Source organism: Verticillium nonalfalfae (genome assembly GCF_003724135.2).
Source record: "Verticillium nonalfalfae strain VnAa140/NRRL 66861 chromosome Unknown scaffold_25, whole genome shotgun sequence".
Taxonomy (NCBI): domain Eukaryota; kingdom Fungi; phylum Ascomycota; class Sordariomycetes; order Glomerellales; family Plectosphaerellaceae; genus Verticillium; species Verticillium nonalfalfae.
In genome coordinates this window covers 185,833-208,577 of record NW_021167250.1, presented here as the reverse complement: position 1 = coordinate 208,577, position 22,745 = coordinate 185,833, and the positions used below count along the sequence as shown (strand labels likewise).

General features: G+C 54.8%; 8 protein-coding genes across 8 annotated transcripts; 3 read left to right on the top strand and 5 right to left on the bottom strand.

Moving 5' to 3' along the window:
- Positions 1-791: 791 nt before the first annotated feature.
- On the top strand, positions 792-1,814 carry D7B24_004493 (uncharacterized protein; the record flags this gene model as incomplete). The annotated part of the gene is made up of 1 exon (XM_028638662.1): positions 792-1,814. The coding sequence occupies one exon, from the start codon at positions 792-794 to the stop codon at positions 1,812-1,814; it is 1,023 nt and encodes a 340-aa protein (XP_028496780.1).
- A 699-nt stretch (positions 1,815-2,513) lies between these two features.
- Positions 2,514-6,205, top strand: D7B24_004492 (uncharacterized protein; the record flags this gene model as incomplete). The annotated part of the gene is made up of 2 exons (XM_028638661.1): positions 2,514-2,590; positions 2,671-6,205. The coding sequence occupies 2 exons, from the start codon at positions 2,514-2,516 to the stop codon at positions 6,203-6,205; spliced, it is 3,612 nt and encodes a 1,203-aa protein (XP_028496779.1).
- Positions 6,206-6,659: 454 nt separating this feature from the next.
- D7B24_004491 (uncharacterized protein) lies at positions 6,660-6,986 on the bottom strand (the record flags this gene model as incomplete). The annotated part of the gene is made up of 2 exons (XM_028638660.1): positions 6,660-6,899; positions 6,975-6,986. The coding sequence occupies 2 exons, from the start codon at positions 6,984-6,986 to the stop codon at positions 6,660-6,662; spliced, it is 252 nt and encodes an 83-aa protein (XP_028496778.1).
- Positions 6,987-8,670: 1,684 nt separating this feature from the next.
- Positions 8,671-9,465, bottom strand: D7B24_004490 (uncharacterized protein; the record flags this gene model as incomplete). The annotated part of the gene is made up of 1 exon (XM_028638659.1): positions 8,671-9,465. One exon carries the CDS (start codon positions 9,463-9,465, stop codon positions 8,671-8,673), a length of 795 nt encoding a protein of 264 aa, XP_028496777.1.
- A 589-nt stretch (positions 9,466-10,054) lies between these two features.
- Positions 10,055-13,815, bottom strand: LYS2 (large subunit of alpha-aminoadipate reductase; the record flags this gene model as incomplete). Its single annotated transcript, XM_028638658.1, has 5 exons — positions 10,055-11,775; positions 11,828-12,581; positions 12,634-13,426; positions 13,483-13,678; positions 13,743-13,815. 5 exons carry the CDS (start codon positions 13,813-13,815, stop codon positions 10,055-10,057), a joined length of 3,537 nt encoding a protein of 1,178 aa, XP_028496776.1.
- Positions 13,816-15,109: 1,294 nt separating this feature from the next.
- Positions 15,110-18,395, top strand: D7B24_004488 (uncharacterized protein; the record flags this gene model as incomplete). The annotated part of the gene is made up of 9 exons (XM_028638657.1): positions 15,110-15,460; positions 15,534-16,371; positions 16,430-16,449; positions 16,513-17,009; positions 17,095-17,146; positions 17,207-17,312; positions 17,372-17,759; positions 17,829-18,207; positions 18,276-18,395. 9 exons carry the CDS (start codon positions 15,110-15,112, stop codon positions 18,393-18,395), a joined length of 2,751 nt encoding a protein of 916 aa, XP_028496775.1.
- Positions 18,396-18,919: 524 nt separating this feature from the next.
- D7B24_004487 (uncharacterized protein) lies at positions 18,920-20,388 on the bottom strand (the record flags this gene model as incomplete). Its single annotated transcript, XM_028638656.1, has 7 exons — positions 18,920-18,952; positions 19,009-19,437; positions 19,492-19,516; positions 19,568-19,710; positions 19,763-19,837; positions 19,890-20,019; positions 20,072-20,388. The coding sequence occupies 7 exons, from the start codon at positions 20,386-20,388 to the stop codon at positions 18,920-18,922; spliced, it is 1,152 nt and encodes a 383-aa protein (XP_028496774.1).
- Positions 20,389-21,521: 1,133 nt separating this feature from the next.
- Positions 21,522-22,572, bottom strand: D7B24_004486 (uncharacterized protein; the record flags this gene model as incomplete). Its single annotated transcript, XM_028638655.1, has 2 exons — positions 21,522-22,288; positions 22,338-22,572. The coding sequence occupies 2 exons, from the start codon at positions 22,570-22,572 to the stop codon at positions 21,522-21,524; spliced, it is 1,002 nt and encodes a 333-aa protein (XP_028496773.1).
- Between the last annotated feature and the right edge of the window lie 173 nt (positions 22,573-22,745).

Here is a 22,745-nt window from a genome sequence, read left to right as displayed (position 1 = left end):
AACCGGCAAAACCGCCGTGCGATGACCAAGAACGAATACAAATTGAAGGCAATCCTGGCTACCCCCCATCGAAGCACAGACTCGACGTCTATACATACACCCGCGCGTCAGCAGCAAGCCATGGCTGTCTGATTCCGCGTACACTGCAATTGAGACGCTGGCCGGGGTGGTCAAGATGAGGCAGTGCCTCGTCAAAGCTGACGAAGCGCCAGCGATCGACACTTCTCGCCTCTGTCTCGCGCGTTTCTCGCGGGGTTCCCAGGCACGAGATTGGGCGCGAACACGACGAGCAGATAACCGAGTACGGCGCTCCGCAGACCCCGAGGCACCAGAGGAGTGGACGTGCAAAGCCGGGTTTCGAATGTGGCAGAGCCCACGACTGATCTGCAGAGTTGGCGATAACAGTTCACCGTATCGCAGGTTCCGAACCGCGAGTCGCGAAGCTGCCTGTTCGTGGTTACAGGTTGTGGTAGACGGTGCTGTGCTCGAAATGAGTTCGCAACGGCGCAACGCAGCGTCCGAACCTCGCGTATTGTGATCCTGCCGATTTGTGGCTGCATATGGTGTGAGAGCTTGCCATGCTTGAATAGAGGAGGAAGAAGTATATAAGTCAATGCCAAGGTGTCTGTTTAGTCTCCCTCTGCTCAATGCAATAGCTTTTCAGACAATTTCCAATCATCACAACGATTTGCCTCACTGAGGAAACGTTATCAGACAACTACCAATACGGCTCGCACAGTCGAACAACATCGTTCATCCATAGCGACACACACAGTCACACAAGACGAAACATGACTACCATTCGCAGAGCACTCATCTCGGGGTTTGGAGATGCCTCCAATGTCAAGATCGTCACTGAGACGATCGACGCGCCCGGGAAGAACGAGGTGCAGGTCGATGTCATCTACTCGGGCTTCTCCGGCGCCGACATCAACATGCGTCTGGGTGTGTACCCGCAGCAGAAGACGGCGCCCCTGTACCCAGGGTACTGCTTCGTTGGCCGCGTCGCCGTCAACGGTCGAAAGTCGAACAGGTTCCGGCCAGGCGACCTCGTAGGCGCTGTGACAGTGTACGACTCGGAGGCCGACAAGATCAACGTCGAGGAAAAATATCTCGTCGCCGTGCCCCCTGGCGTTGACACGCGCTTGGCGCTCGCCGCTGTGCTCGACTGGAACACGGCGTACGGCCTCGTGCATCGGGCGACGACGATCGTGGGCCGGGGCAAGCGCATCTTCATCCACGGCCTCAGCGGCGCCGTGGGTTATGCCACCATGACGCTCTGCCTGCTCGAGGGGGCCGAAGTCTACGGGACGGCGTCGCTCCGCAACCACGAGGCGCTGCGCGGCCTGGGCGTCACGCCATTCGTGTACACGGACAAGGCGTGGATGGGCGAGATGCGGGCGCGCGGCGGTGCACACGTCGTGTACGACGCGCTCGGCTTCGAGAGCTATGACGAGTCATGGGAGATTCTCGTGCGCGACGAGCCCAGCCGCCTCGTCGGTTTCGGCGGCAACCTCAACGCCGTGCAGGCCGGCAGCGCCAAGCCGAGGTCGCAGCTGCCGGGGACGCTCAAGCTCCTGGCCAAGAACGGGTGTCTGTGGACGAAGCGCAGCGCGGGGTTCTACTACATCGACCGCACCCGCGACACGTACGTGCCGGATCTGCAGGCCGTCTTGCAGCTGCTGGCCGAGGGCAAGTTCGAGGTGCCAATCAAGAAGATCTGGGACCTCGACAACATCAGAGAGCCGCACGAGCAGTGGACCAAGGTGACTGGCATGGGCTCTTGCTTGATTCGTGTCGACCAGACTGCCTAGGGAGGGAAGGGTGTGGTCGGCAGGTAGGATGATCGTGATTCCAGCATCGTTTCTGTCAGTTTGGGAATGATCGAAAGATAGAGATGATGCAGTTGTATCTGCGTTCGTGCGGTTCTTTGCGCAAAGATGGATTAATAGAAGCAGTAATGATAAAGGAAAGATTTCCAGACAGACAATGGTATTGCATCTCTGGGTTTGGTGATCGTTGTGCTAATCATTAGTCAGCAGCAGGCAGGTACACTTGAGATCCCCTAAATCTCATTTCTCAGGGTGCGGCGCCGACCTGGAACTCATACGTCATCAGCCACTTCACAGCGACCCGCTCGTCCTCCAGGGCGCCTGAGCCCAGCAGCCAGCGCAGCCAACCGCTAGGAGGGCCCAGGCCCAGGCCCAGGCCCAGGCTCTGTTGAGGCCCAGGGACTGGTTCAGGCCCAGGGACTGGTTCAGGCCCAGGGACTGGTTCAGGCCCACGTGCCCGGGTTCCCCGCGCCACGTTCCAGTCGCCTGCAGACAGCGGCACAGCGGCACAGTGGCACAGCGTCCTGCCTTGGTAGTGATCATCCGAGGGAAGTTGTTGGCTGCCAAATGGTCCAGACACCACCCCAAACCACCAAGAAAAGACAACCGCGGCCACCATCGCTCGCGCTGGCACGATCCAGTGTCCAGTGTCCAGTGTCGCGATAGCCCCTCAGGTCCGCCATGACCATGGCGCTCGACGACGACACCTCCCTTCCCGTCGAGAACGCAGAGCGGGCACGCCAGCGGGAAATCGCAGCGTAAGTCTGAATCCCCGAGTTGCTGCTCGCACCGCTGCCATTTTTTTTTAATTTGTGCTAACGCTCCTCTCCTCTTCCAGGTATCTCTCGGCGGCTTCCTATCCGGCAGGCGTACCAACCGGTCCCCCAGAAACCCCGTTCATCAATGCAGACCCTGCTCTCAACGCCCTTGTCCAGTCGGGCACATCCCGGCTCGACTGTGACAGATCCTTCCTCTCCCTCATCGACCGCGAAAACCACTTTCTCGCCGCTGAAATGACGAGGTCGCACTCTATCATCAAGAATCAATCTGCCGAAAATGACCACATATTTCTCGGCGTCTCCAAACTGGAGACCCGCTGGGGCGTCTGCCCGACGGCCATGCTCGCCTTTATGGACGAGACGGGCGAGTGGGCGCAGACGGGCCCCAACATCATTGCCAACAGGACGCGGTTCATCGTGAACGACTTTCGAGTTGATCCCCATTTCGTCGAGAGACCTTATGTCTGTGGTTACCCATACATGGTGTCCTATCTCGAGGTGCCCCTCGTGTCGCCCCTGGGCTACCTGCTCGGCAGCTACTGCGTCGTCGACAACAAGCCTCGCCACTTCAACGACGAGCCCACCATTGCCATCATGAACGAAATCGCCTCGGGCATCATGTCGTATCTCGAGTTGAAAAAGACGGAACAGATGCGCCACCGCGCCGAGCAGCTCATCGGCAGCCTGAGTGCCTTTGTCGGCTGCAAACCTGACCCGACACCGCACCCCCCTAAGTTCTCGCCCCAGTCAAAACACCCTTCCTTCGACTCGGTGGAGACCGATCAGACGGACACGTTCTCCGCAATGAACTTGTCTTCGGCATCGCCGGCGTCCTCGTTCGCGACCCCCGACGCATCATTCCTGTCCTCGGTGCCCTCGTCGGGTATACCGTTGACGGCACCACCGGACGGCCCAGGCGAGACCCTGCTCGATCAAAAGGTCAACGATGCGAAGGACAGAAAAGCTGCAGGTCAACATCTGCCCTCCTCGGTCAGTGACGTGCTTGAATCACGCGACGTCGGCTTCAGCGGCTCCGCGAACTTGCGTTCCACGTTTTTCCGCGCTGCGTCCATGATGCGACAGGCTATGAACATGGACGGCTTCATGTTTCTGGATGCCGCCCCCAGCGTGTACGTAGACACCTCAGACCCTTTGGGTTGCGATCGCAACAGCAACAACCATGGGCCTCACAGTGAGGCGGAAGGGCCATATTGCGCTGTCGTGGCTCAGGCGACTGTCGATCAGCGAGAAGACAAATCGCTGCAGCCGCCTCCACCTGGTCTTCCAGAGGCGACCCTCCAGAGGCTCATCAGGAGACATCCACGCGGCCATGTCTTCTCGGCAGACGAGTTCGGACCCATTGACGAGCACTATGGACCTGGCAAGCCATGCCCATCCGGCCGCAGGGCGAGCGCAGACAGCATTGGCCTCACAGACGACGTGTCCAGGCTCTTTAGCGCTCTTCCTGCGGCAAAGTACATCATCTTCCTCCCGCTGTGGCACTTTCAGCGCGAGTGCTGGTACGCCGCCGCACTCGGCTGGGTTGCAGATCCGACGCGCGCCATCGAGGTTGCCGACATCAGTCTTGTGTCTGCCTTTGGCAATTCCGTCATGGCCGAGGTGTCACGCTGGGAGGCCCTGGCTGCGAGCCGCGCCAAGTCCAATTTTGTCTCATCCATCAGTCATGAACTGCGAAGTCCCTTACACGGCGTCTTGGCCAGCAGCGAACTGCTCCGTGAGGGCATCTCGGACCCTTCGCTCAAGCCGGCCCTGGACATGCTCGATTCCTGCGGCAACACGCTGCTGGACACCTTCAACCACCTGCTCAACCACGCCATCGCCATCAACGCCGGCAAGAATCCCCAAACCCCTGCGGCCGAGCTGCGAATCGCCGACCTCGGGGAAACTATCGAGGATGTTGTTGAGGCTGTCCACGTGAGCCACGGATATGAGAATGCCTTCAGTCCATCAGCTCACTCGAAGGACGACCATTCTGCCGATAGTCCCAAGGCGCAGGAGAGCTCTCAAGCGCGCCCACTGCTCGTCTCACTGAACATTCAAGAGAAGACCGCCTGGAAGATGCGCACCGATGTCGGGGCCTGGAAACGTATCATCATGAACGTCTTCGGAAACGCCATGAAATATACACCTGCTGGCCACATTGAGGTGAGCCTCCGGAAGACGCGAAAGCCAGACAGCCACGGCAGGCTGCGCGATTATATCACCTTTTCCGTCGAAGACACTGGCCTCGGCATCAGTTCCGATTACCTCAAGTATCAGCTCTTCACGCCTTTCTCACAGGAAAACACCCACGCCGCCGGCATGGGGTTAGGACTGAGCATCGTGCAGCAGCTGGCTAGAGGACTTGGGGGTGCCGTCAACGTCAAGAGCTCCGTAGGGGTGGGGACCCTGGTGGAAGTCCTTGTTCCTCTCCAGGAGGACGACGAATCCACTCCGGTATCTTTACTCGCAACACACGACGTCCAAGCCCTACACGGCAACAACAAATACCATCAGCTTGCTGGGCAGACAATCTGTCTCATCACACCAGAATCGTTTGCATCCGTGCTGCATTCGACTTCTGGGATCACCGCCGAGACGCAAAATCGATCGGCTGCTGTCGAACGAGCCCTTCGAAGTAGCGCCGGCGGCAACTTGGGAATGAATGTTATTCTTGCGACGGCTGATCACCCGGTCCCCGATGCAGACGTGTACTTTTTGGACGATGACACGACGGGCGCGCCCAGTAGCCTTTCTGCGTTCGTATCAGCGACAAATTCCAAGGCTACTCCTTTGACCCTTCTTTGCCCGGGAGCGGGGTCGACCTCGTGCCCGAAGACATATGTTGGGAAGAAGCAGAGCTGCGCCCATTTGCACCTCCCACTAGGCCCGAGAAAGCTGGCATCAGCGATTCAAGCGGCGCTCACAGTAGCTCCCAAAAGCCTCATATCGGAGTGCACTTCTGCGCCGTCATTACCAGAAGCCATCCCAAGCGCTTCTGAGCTGCACGCTCCTCCCCTTTCTGCTGAAGAGACCCAGCCCCTCCCGAAAGACATTGCTATCCTGCAGGCGGCCGACCAGCACGATGCGCCCCCCGCAAATGGCACCACACTCGATGCAGCAAGTCCAGTGACCAGTGGAACGAAGCAAAAGTCGCTACACCTACTTCTCGTCGACGACAACCCCATCAACATTAAGCTCCTCACAACAGTCATACGCAAAATGAACCACACCTTTGCGACGGCCAGCAACGGGCTCGAGGCTGTGGAGCTATACGAAAAGTCACTGGGCGAAGGACGGTTGTTTGACCTCGTCTTCATGGATATATCCATGCCCGTCATGAACGGCTTTGAGGCGACGAGGGAGATACGCCGCCTCGAGGGCAGGGCCGGTGCGATAAGGTGCAAAATTGTCGTACTCACGGGATTGAGCAGCGCGTCAGATCGCAAGGAAGCTGTTGCGAGCGGCTCGGATATGTTTTTGACGAAGCCGGTCAAGCTGGGCAAGGTGCGAGAGGTGCTGGATCAGGAGCTTGAGGGAGTCCGCCTGGCCCCGGAAGCTCTTGGCCCTGTTTTGACGGGACTGACACTGTAAGGCGATGAGTATGGAGATGGACGTTTGGGAGGTAATGGGACGTTTGACGACACATGATATACGAGCGGGGGATAATAACACATGGCTTGGTAGGCAAGGTTGGTTTCAGTGTCATGAAGGCGCGCGGTTACATCTGGGCATGGCGTTAGGGGATTTGATCTATGACCACACGGGAGAGGTAGCGAAGAGAAATCAATTATTTGCCGGCATATCAACCTAACAAGGGAGCGCTACAAAACAACCACATGCGGCCACATGTGGGTGGTTTACGTGACCTTGACGCTCGATTGCTTGATCTGGGTGCCTTGCGTACTTTGCAGAAGCTCCCTGGTTTTTCCAGGTGGCAGTGCGCGAAACGAGTGATGAGTCTTATTCAATAGCCTAAGACGTACTAGACTAGACCACATATCTGCTGCCCCAAAATCTTTCCTGCTGAAGAACAACCGGGGTTCCATCAAGTGCCTGTCGATTTCACAGCCCGTGGGACGCTGTCACCAGGGGTCGGCTGGACCTCGCTGACGGCAGGGGTCGGCTGGACCTCGCTGACGGCAGGGGTCAGCTGGTCCTCGCTGACCTTCATCTGTTGGCCACTTTCCTGGGTTCTGATGACAATTTGGCGAGTTTCCTGGTAGATTGTCACGACGATGCAGACCTCTTGTACGCTGGAGTAGTGGACAAGCTGGCCCTCTGAGAACTGATGAACTTAGGCGTCAGCACTGCCATCTTCTCTTCGCGCTTGCGTCCGCCCGGGGGTGGGTCACAGACGTACGTTGGAACCCATTTTGGCAGGCGTAGGGGCGTGGTGAGGAGATGGTTTCTGGGATGATCGCTTTGAAGCTTGATGGTCGGCCGATGTGGATGAAGAGACTGCTTTGAAAACCTTGTCCCGAGAATCTTGCTGGCTGTGCCTCTTATTTATATCCCGAATTCTTCCCCTAGGAGCTTTGTCGGAGAATGGGCATCATCAAATTGCAGCCAGCACGACCAGCACTGAGAGTATCATCCTGTCTTACGATTGAGAAAGAAAGAGCTCCAAAGTGCAAAACAGCAATTTTCACGTGTTGGAAACATATCAACGAATCACGGCACGGTCCCAGGCATGGCTGGTTGAGAGACGACAGTGACTTGGCAGAGAGAGCCCAGCCTGCTTCATGCAACCCACCCATCTCAAAGGCTGGTTGCACAATAAGACCTGCTAATTGGCCGATGTTGCCGTTCTCATTAGACGTGATATGCGCGTAAGTGACGTGTCAGACCATTGCAGATTTGCGACACCGTCAGTTGAGGTCGCACTGGCGCTATTTCGTTCTGGTTGCATAGACATGCTGGTCTGCGAAACCACATGTTTGGGACAACACATGGTATCCATGGCACTGAGTGGAAAAGAGACAGAATACGTCAGAGTCGTAGCAAAGGTTCTTTTACCATGCCTCTGACAATTTGCAAGCCCTCGAATCCCGGATAATGATACTGCATACTCACAATGCTGCGCCTCGTTGTCCGAGCGAGACACCCAAAATCCCTGCCACAGTTGTTCCTATGACCTTGTCTGACAAAAACAGCATTTGCTCCTGTCTGCCCAAATCGAGCCCTGAGCTACTTCAAAGTGCTACTTTATGACCAGGCTACGTGATGATGACTGAAGCATATGTTCTGATTTGTGACTGAATCAGCTTCATGGGTTCTGTCACTTTTTGGGCAAAGTTGAACACCTGCCATGGCTAATGGAGATCAGACACGTTGGAGGCTTAAATGCTTGTATGTGACACAAGACAACGATATAAAGGCTCATAGTGAGCTACTAGCTATCACTTAACATGCTGACAGCCGGGTCAGGGACCAATCAGAGAGTACTGCAACAGCATGAGCTCCGAAATCGTGAGAGATATCAAAACGAGGCTAGTGACGAAGCACCTCATTTTTTTACACTGGGAAGCCCACTTCGCTGTTCATGGTTGCCACCTTCATACATACATTACAACCGCATAGGTTTTGTTTGGCTATCGTCTTCAGTAAGGCTGTCAGGTCATTAGGGCAATACCTCTCCACACCATCACCGAGACTCAGCCTCCGAGGCAGCAAGGTTGCGGCGATCGCTCACTACCACGCCCAACTAATCGACATGATAAAAATTGCGCGTTGGGTCGAAATGACCGTAAAATAACGCATCTGTTTCCCTCGTGAACATTGAACCAGTGAGAATGACACCAATTACAAGATGACGGCACATGGGGAACTGACATCCGTCAGCAGTCCTGTCAGATTTGGTATGGAAACCCACCTCTCTATCGAACCGACGCCCCATGGATTGTGACTGGAACCTAGCTTCTGGCCTACCTTTGAAGGATCTCACTGACCAAAGTGATGGAGCGCTACGCGTGCCAACAGATTGAATTTTTGTAGGCCTTCAGGAACATATTCAGCCTTGTCCCGATGATCCAAACTCCTCGCGATACCCCCGAGACTTACTCAACGACCTCGAGCTCCTTCCCAACCCCAGTATCCTCACAGAATCGCATTTCAGCCTCGTCACCGCCCTGGTACCCCTCTTCCTCTTTCTTGATCCTCAGCTCAGTTTGGTCCATGTTTAGCTCCGCAAGCCTCTCCAACGCCATTCTAGCCCTCTCAATTTTCCGCTTCTGCTTCGCAAGCCTCGGAGCCGCCTTCGCAGCGTCCCTGTCAGCCTTGCACACCCTGGCGGCTCCCTGGACACTGTCCGACAGGGCCGCGTGGAACTCCCCTTCCGTCTTGGTGCGCACCAGTCGCTCGATGAGCTCGTTGTGCCCCACGCCCCCTGCCTTGCCCTTCTTGACGCGGAAGGTGAAAACCCCCTTGCTGACGCTGGCATTGATGAGGGGCGTGTCGAGGACCGAGACGGCGGCGTCGTGGGGTGCGCGGATGCGCACCTCGTCAGGCGGCAGGAGGTCTTCGATGGGTATGTCTTCGCCGTGGGGCGGGGAAGGGGGCCCCATGGCGTTCTTTGCAAGTTCATAGACGACTGTGCCAGCGTTGGGGTTCTCGAACTGATTCGTGAGCTTCAGAATCATTCCCAACTCACGATGACGTGGCGGCACGGGGAGACCTACCTTGGGTTCCTCTTCGGGGACTTTCTTCTTCAACGTGCCACGCTTGCGGGTCGTTTCCTTCTTCACCTTGGGCGCCTTGGGTTTCTTCGCCTTTTTGGCCACTTTGGCTGGCTTGGAATCGGCACGGAACTTGGTAGCCTTCGGGTAGATGATGCTGCTGGCAAGGACGTCCATGGTGTTGTTGAACGTTAGCTCAAAGTGACGAAGACAGCCGCAGGTAGTGGAGTGAGTAAATTCCTGATCTGCAGTCTTGCAGTGCGCTTGAATTAGAAGGACACGAGTAGGGTGGTGAATGATAATGAAGACGAAGCCTGGTACTTGTCTTAGTATTGTAGGTTTTCAGGGAAAGGGGAAAATCCTTGTTGGAGTTGAACACTAGAAGATTGTGAAAGTGCTGGCCAGATAAAGAGGAGCAGAGGTTTCGTGGAGGGAAGGAGCTGTTGCCTACTGATTCGTTGCTGTCGTTAATGTCCTGAAGCTGCGGTCGTCCTGAGTCCGCTGCAAGCCCGTGAATTCAAATGGCATCTCGCATCGCGCTACATACTTTTGAAAAGTCAAAATTACAAAGAATATCGTAGTGGCCTAAGCGATTATTAGAAGTTATCCTTGTTGGAAGCAATGTGCCACCTTGTACAGTAGTGCAGATATTTCGTTTGAACGTTGAGCTTCTCATTGTGTCGTACATCGTCTGCTGTCATCTAGTAATCTACCACCGCTTTTAATTTTTCACCAAATCCTTGTTCTCTAGAATCCCAAAACCAAACTACGTGGCCTTGACACCACGACCGCTTCCGGTCAGCGCCGCCAGCCTCTGAGCGGCGATCTCACACTTGGGCAATGCACGTTGTCCGGCCGTGGGCGGGGGAGGCAAGAATCCGATCGCGACAAGATAGGCCAGGTACATGCCAATGGCATCCGTGGTCACAGCACCGGCAGCGAGAGGGTCCTCCTCTGTGGCACCCGATGCCTTGAGCACGGTGGCCGCGTTGCTGTCGTCCAGCTCAGGCGCGACCGAGTCGGCAGGTAGATTGCCCGTTACGAGGTGGAATAGAGGCAACAGGGCGTGCTCTTCCTTGGTGTCATCGCCGACGTAGGCACGCAACTTGTCGCTCCACTCAGGATAGGGCACTTTGGGAATGTTGTAGCCGTACGCCTCAAGGGTGCCGACCCACTCGTTTTGTGTGAGCCGCGGGTGGCTCGTGATCTGGACGACACCGAGTGGCGTCGTAGGAGGGTGAAGAGCCGCGGCGACGACAATGCGGCTAACTTGCGTGACGGGAACCTGATTGACTGTGTTGTTGATATCAGGACGGGCGCCAACTTGGAGGCAGCCCTTCCATAGACGGACAAGGAAGTCGTCAGTGATGCTGATGCCAGACTTGGGATCACCCATGATGTAGCCAGGACGAATAATGGCACCAGTAAGACCGCGGCGGCCGGCATCACGAAGGACGTACTCGCTTGCCCACTTGGACTGGCCGTAACCAGTGCCTAGGCCCTTACGGCTGCCGTCGAGGTCATCCGTCTCGGAGACACCCTTGCCACCAGCAGCAACACTCTCCTTCGACAGGTTGACATAGTGGTCAGTGTCAATGGTCGAGGTGGAGCTGACGAAAGCCAGTTGCTTGGGCTTAGTGTCAGCGCACAGCGCGATGCAGTCCATGGTGCTGATCACGTTTGCCTTGCGCAGACTAGAGTATGGAAGCATCCAGTTGACTTGCGCGCCGTTGTGAATGATGACGTCGGCTTCGCTGGCCACCTTAGCCCAGTCAACGCGGGAGAGGCCAAGCTGGGGCTTAGAAATATCGCCAGTCACGGCCGAAAGACGCGACCTCCAATCTTCAGACCAGAGGCCATAAGCCTTGGTGGAGGACTCGATACGAGCCAGGCCAGCGGCGGCATCGGAAGACCGCACGTGAGCGATGACGCGAGCGCCCTTCTGCAGGAGCTCGTGAAGGATGTATGAGCCGAGGAAACCAGTAGCACCCGTCATGAACGCAGTGAAGTTCTTGGGGTCAATGGAGCCAGCGCTGGGAATCGACTGAGGGAGCTGCTGCACCAGTTCGGTGGCGTCTGCAGCGTATGCCTCGTCTTGAACATAGCTCGTGTTGGTCAAATCCTCAACGTCGAGACGCAGACCAGTGGGATCTTGAGCACGGTCAATCTCGGCAGCAAAGGCAGCCAGAGTCTGTGACTGGAAGATAGCGCTCATAGGCACATCGATATCCTTCCACTCCTTACGGACGTTGAAAAGCATTTGCTGGGCCAAAATGGAGTGGCCACCCTCCTCGAAAAAGTTGGACTCCGGCACGAACATGCGCGCAGTCCTGTTGGGGAGAACCTGAGCCCAGACCGCAGCGACCTTCTTCTGGGTGTCACTCAGAGAGGCCAACGCGGAAGTTCTCGAGCCTCTCCTGTTGAGGTGAGCGAGGTCTCCCGCCGTGGGGAAAGGCAGGGCGGGCTTGTCGATCTTGCCATTGGGATCTTGTGGATGGTCAGCAAAGTATGACGTGTTGACAGGAAATGTAGAGCTTACTCAAGGGCATGCGAACGAGCGGAATGAACATGGTGGGAACGGCATAAGATGCGACCTTAGTCTTGAGGAAAGCCTTGCAGTCCTCCGACAGCGACTTGAACCTCTTCAACATCGCAGCCATCGACTCATCGGCACCTTCACCCGCCGCGCCGTCGCCGGTGATGTGCTGGAACCAACGTTTGGCTTCAGGGACGATATAGCTGACCAGCGTCGGTTCCTCGCCCTCGTCTCTCCTGACGAGGGTGACATTTTCGCGCACAAACGGATGGTGTGAAAGATGAGCATCAATTTCACCGAGCTCGATGCGGAAGCCTCGAATCTTGACTTGGTTATCGACCCGACCAGTGCACTCAACAGTACCGTCTGGGCGGAAGCGGCCCAGATCACCAGTTCTGTAGATGCGATCACGGGGGCCCTTGTAAAGCTCCATCCAGGGCTTGGGGTCGGCAGCCGCGGTCTGTTTGTACTCGTCGACCCATTTCTGGTTGTCGATGAACCAGTTGTTCAGGAACTTAGTGGCATTGAGCTTATTCGACAGCTCGTCCGTGCCGAGATAGCCCTCTGCCATGCCAGCAGCACGGAGGAACAGCTCGCCTTGCTCGCCGACGTCACATACGCGGTTGGAGTTGTCGCGGTCAACAACGAGAAGCTGAACGTCGAGCATGCCCTGTCCGACGGGAATGACGTCGGGAAGTTCGTCCAGAGCGTTTTCCTGGCTGGCCTTGCTAGGGATCTCAAAGTAGGAAACAGCTCGCTAGGTACGTCAGTGGCCGGAAATGTGGCTGTCCAAAGAAACGATGGCATACCTGAGTCTCGGTCGTGCCGTACATGTTTGTGATGAAAGCGTTGGGCGCAAGCTCTTGTAGCCTTCGGCTGTCCTTCTTGGTCAAAAGATCGCCGACGAAGAAGGCATGGTGGAGAGTGGGGAATTGCGTCGTAGCACCACCGACAAGAATCTGACCCATGGCAGGCGTCAGATGGGTGACGGTAATCTGGTTGTCCTTCATCCACTCAGCCAGGAGTTCATGGGCGATGCTGTCGCGAGGGGGAACCATGATGCGGGCTCCTAGGAACAGGGGCGTAAAAATGTCACGTTGAATGGGGTCATGTGCAATGCCTGACAGCATGGTGAACCTGTCATCCTTGGACAGACCAAATCGTTGAGCCATCCAGGGAGTATAGTATGTGAGAGAGTAGTGGCGGCCTTGGACACCCTTGGGCTTTCCCTCTGAGCCGCTCGTGAAGCTGAGGGTGGGAATGGAGTCTGGTCCAATGAGGACATCGGGCAGAGTTGCCTTGAGTGACTCCGACGCCTTGAGACAATCTTGATCGTTGATAAGGCCTCCAGAAAGTGACCCATCATCCAGCAACTTGAGAGCCGGGACCTCAGCCTTGAGGTTGAGATGCTTCTCTACAAACTCGACGACCGTGTCGGCCAGCTTGCCGGCCTCTTCGGTGGCTCGCTGGATGTGAACGAGAAGACGCGGGTTGGCCACCTCTAGGAGAACCTTCTGGCGATCAGGAGGGTACTGCGGGTCCAGGACACTGACAGTTGCACCAGCTTTCAGGGCTCCCATGTATGCCACGACGAGCTCAACACTGAGACGGTCAGAGACAATGCATGAGGTCAGGGGGTTCGGATGAGGGGCACTCACCCACGGTGGGCATAGATCATAGCTACATCACCCCGCTCGCAGCCATTGGCGATGAAGTAATGCGCCAATTGGTTGGATGCCTCATTGATTTGCTTGTACGTGAAGACGCGTTCCGGATTCCTTGGTCCCTTGGTCTCAACGACACAGGGGCGGTCAGGGTGATCCTGAGCATTGGCGGCAAAGATCTGGTGGATGGCTATGGAGGGGTATTAGCGCGCTTCACGATCTCCGATCAACGGGGGTGTTCCTGTCAAGCTCACCTCCACGAAAGGCGCCCCAGTGCAGGTCAGCCGTCGGATCCGGCAGCACGTTGTTGGGAGTGCCTGACGCCATGATCACGATGTTCTGATTCTTGACGTTGATGGTGTTTTCCGGAGGTTGTTGAGCTGAATTGGATCCAGCGTGAATGGTTGACTCACAGCAGACGGCAGGGGCTCCCCACTGTCGGTGTACACAAAATTTTGACTGACGTGACGTTTTTGGGCGTTGGGCGCACAAGCATTTGTGCATTATGCTGTGGCACGCCGCCGATCCCGGGGGGATGGCGGGGGAAGGCCCGCACAATCGGACGCCGCCGAGGTTTTGCCATGGATTACATCATCGACAACGAGAGTCAGCCACATCTGACCCCTCCACAGCCACGCTTCGCTCCTCTACAATTTCAGGGGGCAAACGGTGTGGGGCAAAAGAACTGGCTGGGCCGGGCCGGGCAAGGGGATGGAAATTTGGCGCTCTCAGGCTTGGTTTAGAAAGTGATCGTGCAAAGGAGTGACCGCTTCACGGCCGTGGACACCGAGCCAGAAGTAGAAGCTGGAGAAGATCTTACTAACCCTCGCGATGTATTTATAGAACCCAAAATTTGACCCGTCGTGGCAGCAACCGATCCTGCGCCGCCAGTCTTTTGCCGCTACTCGGGAATGAGCCCAATCCTTCAGCAGGGGTTCCGATGGTACTATTTAGCACCAAGGTGGAACGAGAGACCTCTGGTTCTTTGGAGCTTACAAGTGTCACGAAAGCCGAGGTAACGGCAAAGACATTGGGCTTTCCCCTTGCCATACAGGTTGAGGGCCCGACAGCAGGGAAGCCGCGGCAACGAAGAAACCAGGTATTCGAGTAGACGTGTCACAGAAGCCTTTACTTTGCTTTTACGGCAGGATGTAAACCGAGTAAATTAGTTGATCGACGGCCGATCCATGCCTGGACCGAGCCTCTAAGACCCCCTTCCCGGCAGGGCTGCCCTCAACCACTGAACGCCGGGCTAAGAGTCTTATTTGGGCCTTCACTGCGAAATGGAGCTTGATCCCTCGCCACAAGCCCAACGATCCGGCAGAAAACATTTCGACAACCTCCGTCGGCTAGTGCTATCCTGCCATGTTAAGGCCGACACCCCTGAATGGGCTCCTGAAGGATGTCAGCGTGTTACCCGCATGACTTGGCAAATCTTGCAGATCCGCTTAAGCGGATGCCACTGCCAACCCCGAAACGACACTGAAAACGTATCGGGCTAATACGCTGCGGTGTTCTCCATATGATATGAAGACTGCGGCCCTAGTCATGTCTCGCCGCGTCTGAATAGAGAATTGCCTGGATCGTTACCCAGATCAACGTAGGGAACGCCTTTGATACCATGAAGCCCGCCAATATTGGCATCGGCGCCTTGAAGCTGGGGATTTTTATCGTCAACCTCACCCAAGCAGCCACTGCTTTTCCTCACGATATCGACACCCTAGATGAGGATCCCCGGCAGCACCCACAACTGCCCTCAAGGAGCGATGGCATTCTTGCAGGCCGTGCCGAGGCTCAAGACTTCTTCCTTCGAATCATGCCTGTGGGAGCCTCCATCGTGCGAGGCGACCCGGCTGAGCCCGGCGACACGGACAAGAATGGGTTCCGGAAGGCTGTACGCGACAAACTGCGTTGGGATGGATGGAAAGTAAACATGGTCGGAAGTCTCTCTGGAGGCACCATGGCCGACAACGTATGCCGCTGAATTGCCCCGTCGAAGAAACCCTACCTAGTCCTTTCCGAGATATTTGGCTAACACACGCCAGAATGTTGAAGCTATTCCTGGTGAGCGGATCGACCAAATCCATACCAGACTCCGCACAACTGCTCCCATTTGGCAGCCAAACCTTTACCTTATCAATGCGGGCACGAATGATGCCTCTCAAGATATGGTTGCCGGCGCGGGAGAGCGCATGAAGGCCATGATCGACACCATCTTCTCCATCACTCCTGATGCTACTGTCATCCTCTCCACGCTTCTCCACCACAGAGACTTTCAATCCAGAGTTGTACAGATCAACGACCAGTACCGCCGCCTCGTCAAGAGCTACCAAGGCGGTGACCTAGAAAAGCCAATTGCTAAAGTCTTTCTTGCCGAGATGCAAGATGACTTTCTCAAGTTCCCACAAGATTTCCACGATCCTCTCCATCCGAATCGTGGAGGCTTCCGTAAGATGGCTGCCGTCTGGGTCTGGGCCATCGACCAAGTCAATGGACTAAATTGGCTAAACGCACCGAAAGCCGCAGGATTCACAGACGATGAAGGAAAGACCATGTGCAAGAAAGAGCCTGGCAGCGAGTTGAACCACCCTCACGGGTCAGAGGTGAAGCTCCTATTTGCTGGCGACTCCACCATCCGGGACGATGGAGTGTACAAGCAAAGCTCCCAAGAGCGTGGCGTGGTCTGGAAGAACAAGGTTTCGAACGAAACCGAGATGTACTGGGCACATTTGATCGACTCTGGTCTCCTGAGGGAACAAGTTCTGGACGAGCTCGTTCTCATCAACCACGACACTGACAAGATCGATATACATATAAACCGAGGAGATGGCAAGTTTGACGCTGGAGTCAGGACCAGTGTTGGCCACCATTGTGTCAACAGAGGTAAGCTTTTGTCTTGAATAGTGGTCATGAGAAACCGGCTGATCACTTGCTACGGTAGGCATCCACTTTGGCGATGTGGTATGTGATTCATGTTCCCAAAGGTGTAGAACATTCTTCATCGACGACTGACAATGCGAGCAGAACGGCGATGGATTGGATGACTACATTTGCATTGCATCAGATGGCACCCCATTTGTGGCAATCAACAACTCTACCCGCCAACAAACTGTGCCGTCGTTTGGGGTGGTCTTCAAGTGGCGGGATCCCATTGTTGGCTATGCACAAGATCGCGTTCGTCTCGGCGATATCGACGGGGATGGTAGGCTTGACTACTGCGTCATCCGCGACGGCGGCAATATTCATTGCTATCGAAACGGGGGCCTCGGCAATGAAGCTGCTTACTGGCAGGATCTCGGTTCTGGAGGCCCTGTATTCAGCGCGAAAGACATGGGAGACATCCGCGGAGTGCGCTTCGTTGACCTAAACGGCGATGGCAGAGGCGATTGGCTCTGGCTCACCACGCAGGGTCAAACGACAACGTGGATAAACAAGCGTGGTGAGAAACAGGGCATGATTCCGTACTGGCAGGATGCAGGAGTCACCCATCCTGATATTGGCGAGGGTATTGGCAACGCTCGGTAAGTTATGATCTGTCATCTCCGCGGATGACCAGCGCAAAGCGTGCAGATGGATGGACAAACTGACGGCAATCCAAAATTTTAGCGAGAGAGCCAAATTCGGGCGTGTTTTCAACAAGCGAGATGGATTTAGAGACGTCAGTGAACCAGCTCCCCAATGTTATTTTGGAAACAATGTCTTGACAAAACCAACGTAGTATGGGGTGCTCAGGCGAACGAATTGCGATTCTACCGGGATCTGTGACGGCACAGTCTCTATTTGGGAAAATGCCAACGGTGGAAATGGTGGCCGATGGCAAAAAGGTGCGTTAAAAAGCCTAGAGTCCGTTGCACCAAAAGAACCCCAACTCACGTTTGTGCAGGCGACGGAGCTCGGTGGGGTGACGTGACGGGAACTGGTTTCGACGACTACATCTGGATATCGGCCTTCGGCGAGGTCACTATCTTCCCCAACAAGGCTCGGGCAAACAGTTTTGACTGGTATAAGAGTGTCGCATGGGGTAGCACTACACTGGTCAGGACAGGAGTAACGCGGCGTGCTCTGCACATAGCTGACTGGAACGGTGATGGAAAAGCCGACATTATCGCAGTCGACCGTGTCTCTGGAGAGCTGACAGTCTGGCTTAGCACGTCGGAGCCCGGAAAAGTCAGCTTCCAGGAGGCCAAAAAGTACCCAGACACCAAAGAATTTTGCAAGCTTGGTTGGGGAGTCCTATACTACGATACTTCTCACCATTTTGCGGATATTAAGTACGATAGCGTTCATAGCTCCATCTTCTCTCTTCCCTTTCATGGAAAGTACTAACAATCCCCGAACAGTGGCGACGGCAGAGCGGACTACATTTGTATTCAACACAACGGCCTCATGCATGCTATGCTCAATCTTGCTACCGGAACTACAGATATCGGGCAGATCAATTACACCAAGAACCTAGAGCGAGCCGACTTTCGCTTCGCCGATGTCAACGGTGACGGGCTGTCGGATATCATTCACTCTGACAGGTTCACTGGTAACACGAATGTGTTTTACAACGAAGGAAAGGCAGCTCCAGGAGAATCGAATGCAGGGAGCGCATGGAAATGGGGAAGGCCTGCCAGCGCATTTAAGGGAACAAGCCGGGGCCCTAACCTCCAATTTCCAAGCCTTTCGGGGCAGAGACGCGCTGATATGGTTGAAATTAATCCAAACACAGCTCATGTGAGTAAACTTTAATGCTGTACGGTAATTGAGAGATTGCGTTATAAACTGACAACACAATATTTTAGGGCTGGGTCTTCTTCAACACGTGCCCAGCTGGTGGGGACGATCCAGAGGGTGTCTTGGACCCGAGCTTGCCGCCATATACGCCTGGAAAGACATCCGAGGCAGTTTCCGGTTCTTTCTGAAGTAGGCTGTCAATATCAAATAAATAGGTCTTCAGGAATTCGTGGAATACAAAACGGTTTCCTGGATCGCTTGTTGATCTTTGGTAACTCGGCAATCAGGCCGTTCAAAGATAGCTGTCCGTGTCTCGAACACTTCTGTTGAAGATGTCAAAAACGCTTGCCTGGGTGCTTGGTTTCGCTGCAATTGGTTTGAAATTGAAGAAAGTTACGCATTGTTGATGTTGGAAAGACCATCATTCGACTTCTTACGATGCAGTGCCGCCGAGCTAAACTGTACCGACAACACACCGGAGTAAACGCGCATGTATTCAGGGAGCTACACCGCCCACGCTTTCATTCCATTTTTCTGTAAAAGTCTTGCTTGAGGATGCTCATGTGCCTTTAGTATACAACAATTTTATCTGTTTATTGAAAGGATTCTAATGGCCCAGCTCGTGTACATCGCCTTCGGTGCGGAGAGCCTCATCCAACATACTTTAACCCAGGGTATCGCAGAATAAAAGGAAAATATCTCTACAAGTATCTTAACCCATCCAATGATTTGGCGTCCAGTTGACCTGCGTACCTTTGTAAGCGCTTATGACATCGTCACACTCAAACGTAAGTAACTCACAAAGCTGGCGTCAAGCTTTTTCAGGTCTGTCACTCCCAGATTCGCCGCGTCAACCGAAATCTGACGTTTCAACATCTGGATGGCTTGTAATACACCATCATATCCATAGGAGTTGGCGTACATGAATGGCCTCCCAACGCCAACAGCTCGGACGCCGAGTGCCAGTAGCTTCAGCACATCAGTGCCGTAGCGCACCCCGCCATCGGCATATACTTCGATTTGTTTAAAGATCTCGGGTGCCAATTTGTGAATGTCGAGTGCAACCTCTAGCGACGAAGGGCTGCCATCGAGCTGTCTTCCACCGTGATTAGACAGAATGATTGCACGAACACCGTTGCTGACTGCTGCCTGAGCATCTTCCACACTCATAATCCCCTTCAGGACAATGGGCAGCGAAGTCATGTTTCTGATTTTGCGGTAGTATTCCCACTGGTAATGTTAGCTACGTCTATGCCATTGAGAAGAGATGAATTCTAGTCGTACTGTTATCGCTTGAAACTCAGGTTCACTTCCAGCCACGATTAGCATGATGACTTTGAATGAGATGAAGTAGACTCACGGTGTACGTCCCCGTTGGCGGTAGGCTCGTTGGCGGTCTCCATTTGCAGGTGCATCGACGGTGAACACGATGGCCTTGGCGCCTGTCGCTTCTGTTCTCCGGAGTAGCTTCTTCGTGTTATCTTCGCCGGGGGGCAGGTAAAGCTGGTAGCTGTTTAATGTGCTGGCAAAAAAGGAACGAATTCGAAAACCATACCTGTTGGAAGAGTACTTGCCCATCATCTTTAGAGGCCGCAATATCTTCCATAGACATCGTTGCCTGCAATGATGGCTGTACTTGAATGTGAGCAGAAGAGAGAGCAATTCGGCGTAGTCCGACCCACGATATATAGTATGTCTTCATCTGCAGCTCCACGGACGAGGTTGAGCTCGGCATCCGGATGACCGAAAGCTCCTCTAGCGCATGGAGCAATGAAGAACGGTGCTGAGAAATTGTGTCCCAATATGGTTGTCCTGTGGAGATCAGTCACTGAAGGGTCCATCACAGCTGAGTGAAGTTACGAACGCAAGGGACTCTGGCAGGCGAGACACATCTCGCATTACTCTTGGTTTGAAGGTGTACCGCTGGAAAACCTCCAGATTGTTTCGATATGACCATTCACCCCCTGCAGCGTTACGGTAATAAGTGTAGTTTCGTGAAGGCAAGTAGTTGCGTGCGGCAAAGTCGAAGTCTGACAGGCCAGCCATGGAGGAGAGGTCCGGAAGCATACCCGGAGACAGATTTCCGACCGCATCCGACAAGCCATTGTCTGCTTCGTTGAGAAATGGGCGTGCCGCAAGGACTGCCGAAGCAAATGCCAGAGTAAGTTTTGAAGTGTGCATTGTGTTCTGCAACAAATGTGTGATCAGCATCTCTGTGCTGATCGACTGGATTTGGCCAGTTAACCACGAGCACATATATACAAAATCTGGACATCCATACGTGCCTATATTGGAAGGGCCATTTCTATTCGTGACCGGGCCATCATCCGAAAAGTCCCATGGCTATCTCTCCGGAATCAGCAATGCCATCGCGACCATATCCCCGCCACACCTCAATGTCTCGGATCCGAACGGCTTCTCACGTTGGCGTTGCTGCCAAGTCCGAAGTAAGACATCCATTGCGCGATCTCACTCGCGATTCTCAGGGGAGAGAATGCAGCCAGCCCCTCTTTCTGTCGCACTTTATCTTCGGGATAAGAGCGACGCCTTGCATCGGAATGCCTTAGAGGGCTGGATTCAATGAATTCCATGCGTTCTGGGCGCATGATTGTGAGTCTTGGCCCCATATACCACGCGCCCAAATCGCGACATAGTCAGAAACTTGTTGCAGGGTCGACTCCCGCGACAAGTTGCACAGCATGCTTTGGGTCAGTTTCCCGACGATCTGTGGAATGGAGTGGAGGTTAGCTGTGACCACACCACAGGCTTGGCTGACAACGTGAGCAGGAATCAATGATGCGTTGAACGCCGCGTTGATGCGAATCTACAATTCGGACAAGAGCCAGCAGTGGTCGGATTAGACAGGCACATTCTCCAAGTACCGGAGCTAGTGCTGAAGAGATTGGTCAACGGTGGCGACACCATCCTGAAGTGCCAGCGGATGGGCGTCGCTAGCTTTCAAGAAGGGCTGGGCGATTAAGCATTGAGACATCGGGACCGAGGACAAGCCTCTGGGGCCAGCAAATGTTTGTGATGACGACCGCAACGTCGCCTGCTATTGGATGAAATTGTTATGACGAAAAGCGCACGGGTGATGTCGGTGCCAGGACACTGGGTGCAACGCAAAAACACAGAAAGGTTCGGCTGGTGAAGGAAGTTTCAAGGAATGCCTGGCTGTTTTAGGAGTCAAGTCGATCGAGTCAATAAATTTACAGGAATAAGGGCGGAAACTATCGGAACTGAAGCAGATCTCAAGTGGTTTATCATGCTTTCTGTGCCGCATTGAGGCAGATGAGGTACGGGGCACCCAAAGTTTAATATCCAGCAACACCACGACGAGTCTTGCGGCGACGAGCTAAGTTCCTCACAGCCTGCGTCACGCTGCGCAGCCCGAGGATCTTGCGGCTCTTTTCGTAATCGCTCGTGCCGTTCTTCGGGTCCGCGTCCTTGGCGTTCTTTGCGCCGCACACGGAACCGGCGTTGTACTTGCCGTTCGGCCCATCGACGCCCTTGAAATCACGCTTGCTGTTGGACTTGAGCATGTTCTCAGCCGCCTCAGGCAGCCATCCGTTGATGAAGTCACCGTGTGTGCAGTATGACGAGCCGCACGCCAGCTCCAGAGGTGGCGCGCCGGTCCAGCCGTTCGGCAGGAGGCGACGCAGATCGTAGCGGATGCTGAACCGGAGCTGAGGCATACGCTTCATACCGACGGGGCAGCGATTCGCGGGAACACCCCAGGACACCCAGTTGTGGGTTCCCGAGTAGGTGGACTCGAGCGTCTTCTCATTGACGCAGTCGTGGAAAAGGAGCAGGGTCTGGAGATGGGTGCCGCAGGTCTTGGTGGGGAAGGCGGCCTTGTCGGCGCCGTCTGCCTTTGCAGGGCCATTCTCGCAAAACCATTCAATGCCCGCCAGGGGTTCAACGTCTGCCTGCTTTGTGGCGGAGGACTTGCCAGCCACCGCCTTGTAATCCTGAGGAATGGCGACTTCGGCGTTCTCGATGGACACGTAGTACGCGCTGAAGCGGGAAAAGGGTACAAGTGTAGCGCCGGACTCGTTACGGACGAAAAGAGTAGGAACCCCTTAAAAGTCAGTCACACGATCTAGTGGAGATGATACTGGAGCCCTCACAGTAGGATGAAAAGTCATTGGGGTTCTCGGCCGTCGAACAACCAGCCTGCAGTTCCTTCGAGGTAGTCGTATTGACTGTCACGGCATCCGACCCGAAGAAGCTATGCATATGGCTGGTGTACTGCCCAGGTACGACAATGGGATCAATATTCTTGTACATGAACCGTTCGGCGACGGCAATGGTGTACGCATTGGCGACGCCAGCGCCGGCCAAGAAAAGGGCGAGTGACTGCATAATGAATGTTATGAAGAGAAGAACTGTGATGAATGAATGACAGAAAAATGAGTGACCGACCCAAGCCTGAAGATGAGAGCTCAGACGTGATACTGAAGTCAACAGCCTCTGCCGTTGGATTGAGGCTCCTTTTTGAAGGGTCGTCGGCCGAGTGGCTCTCGCAACGCGTGGCT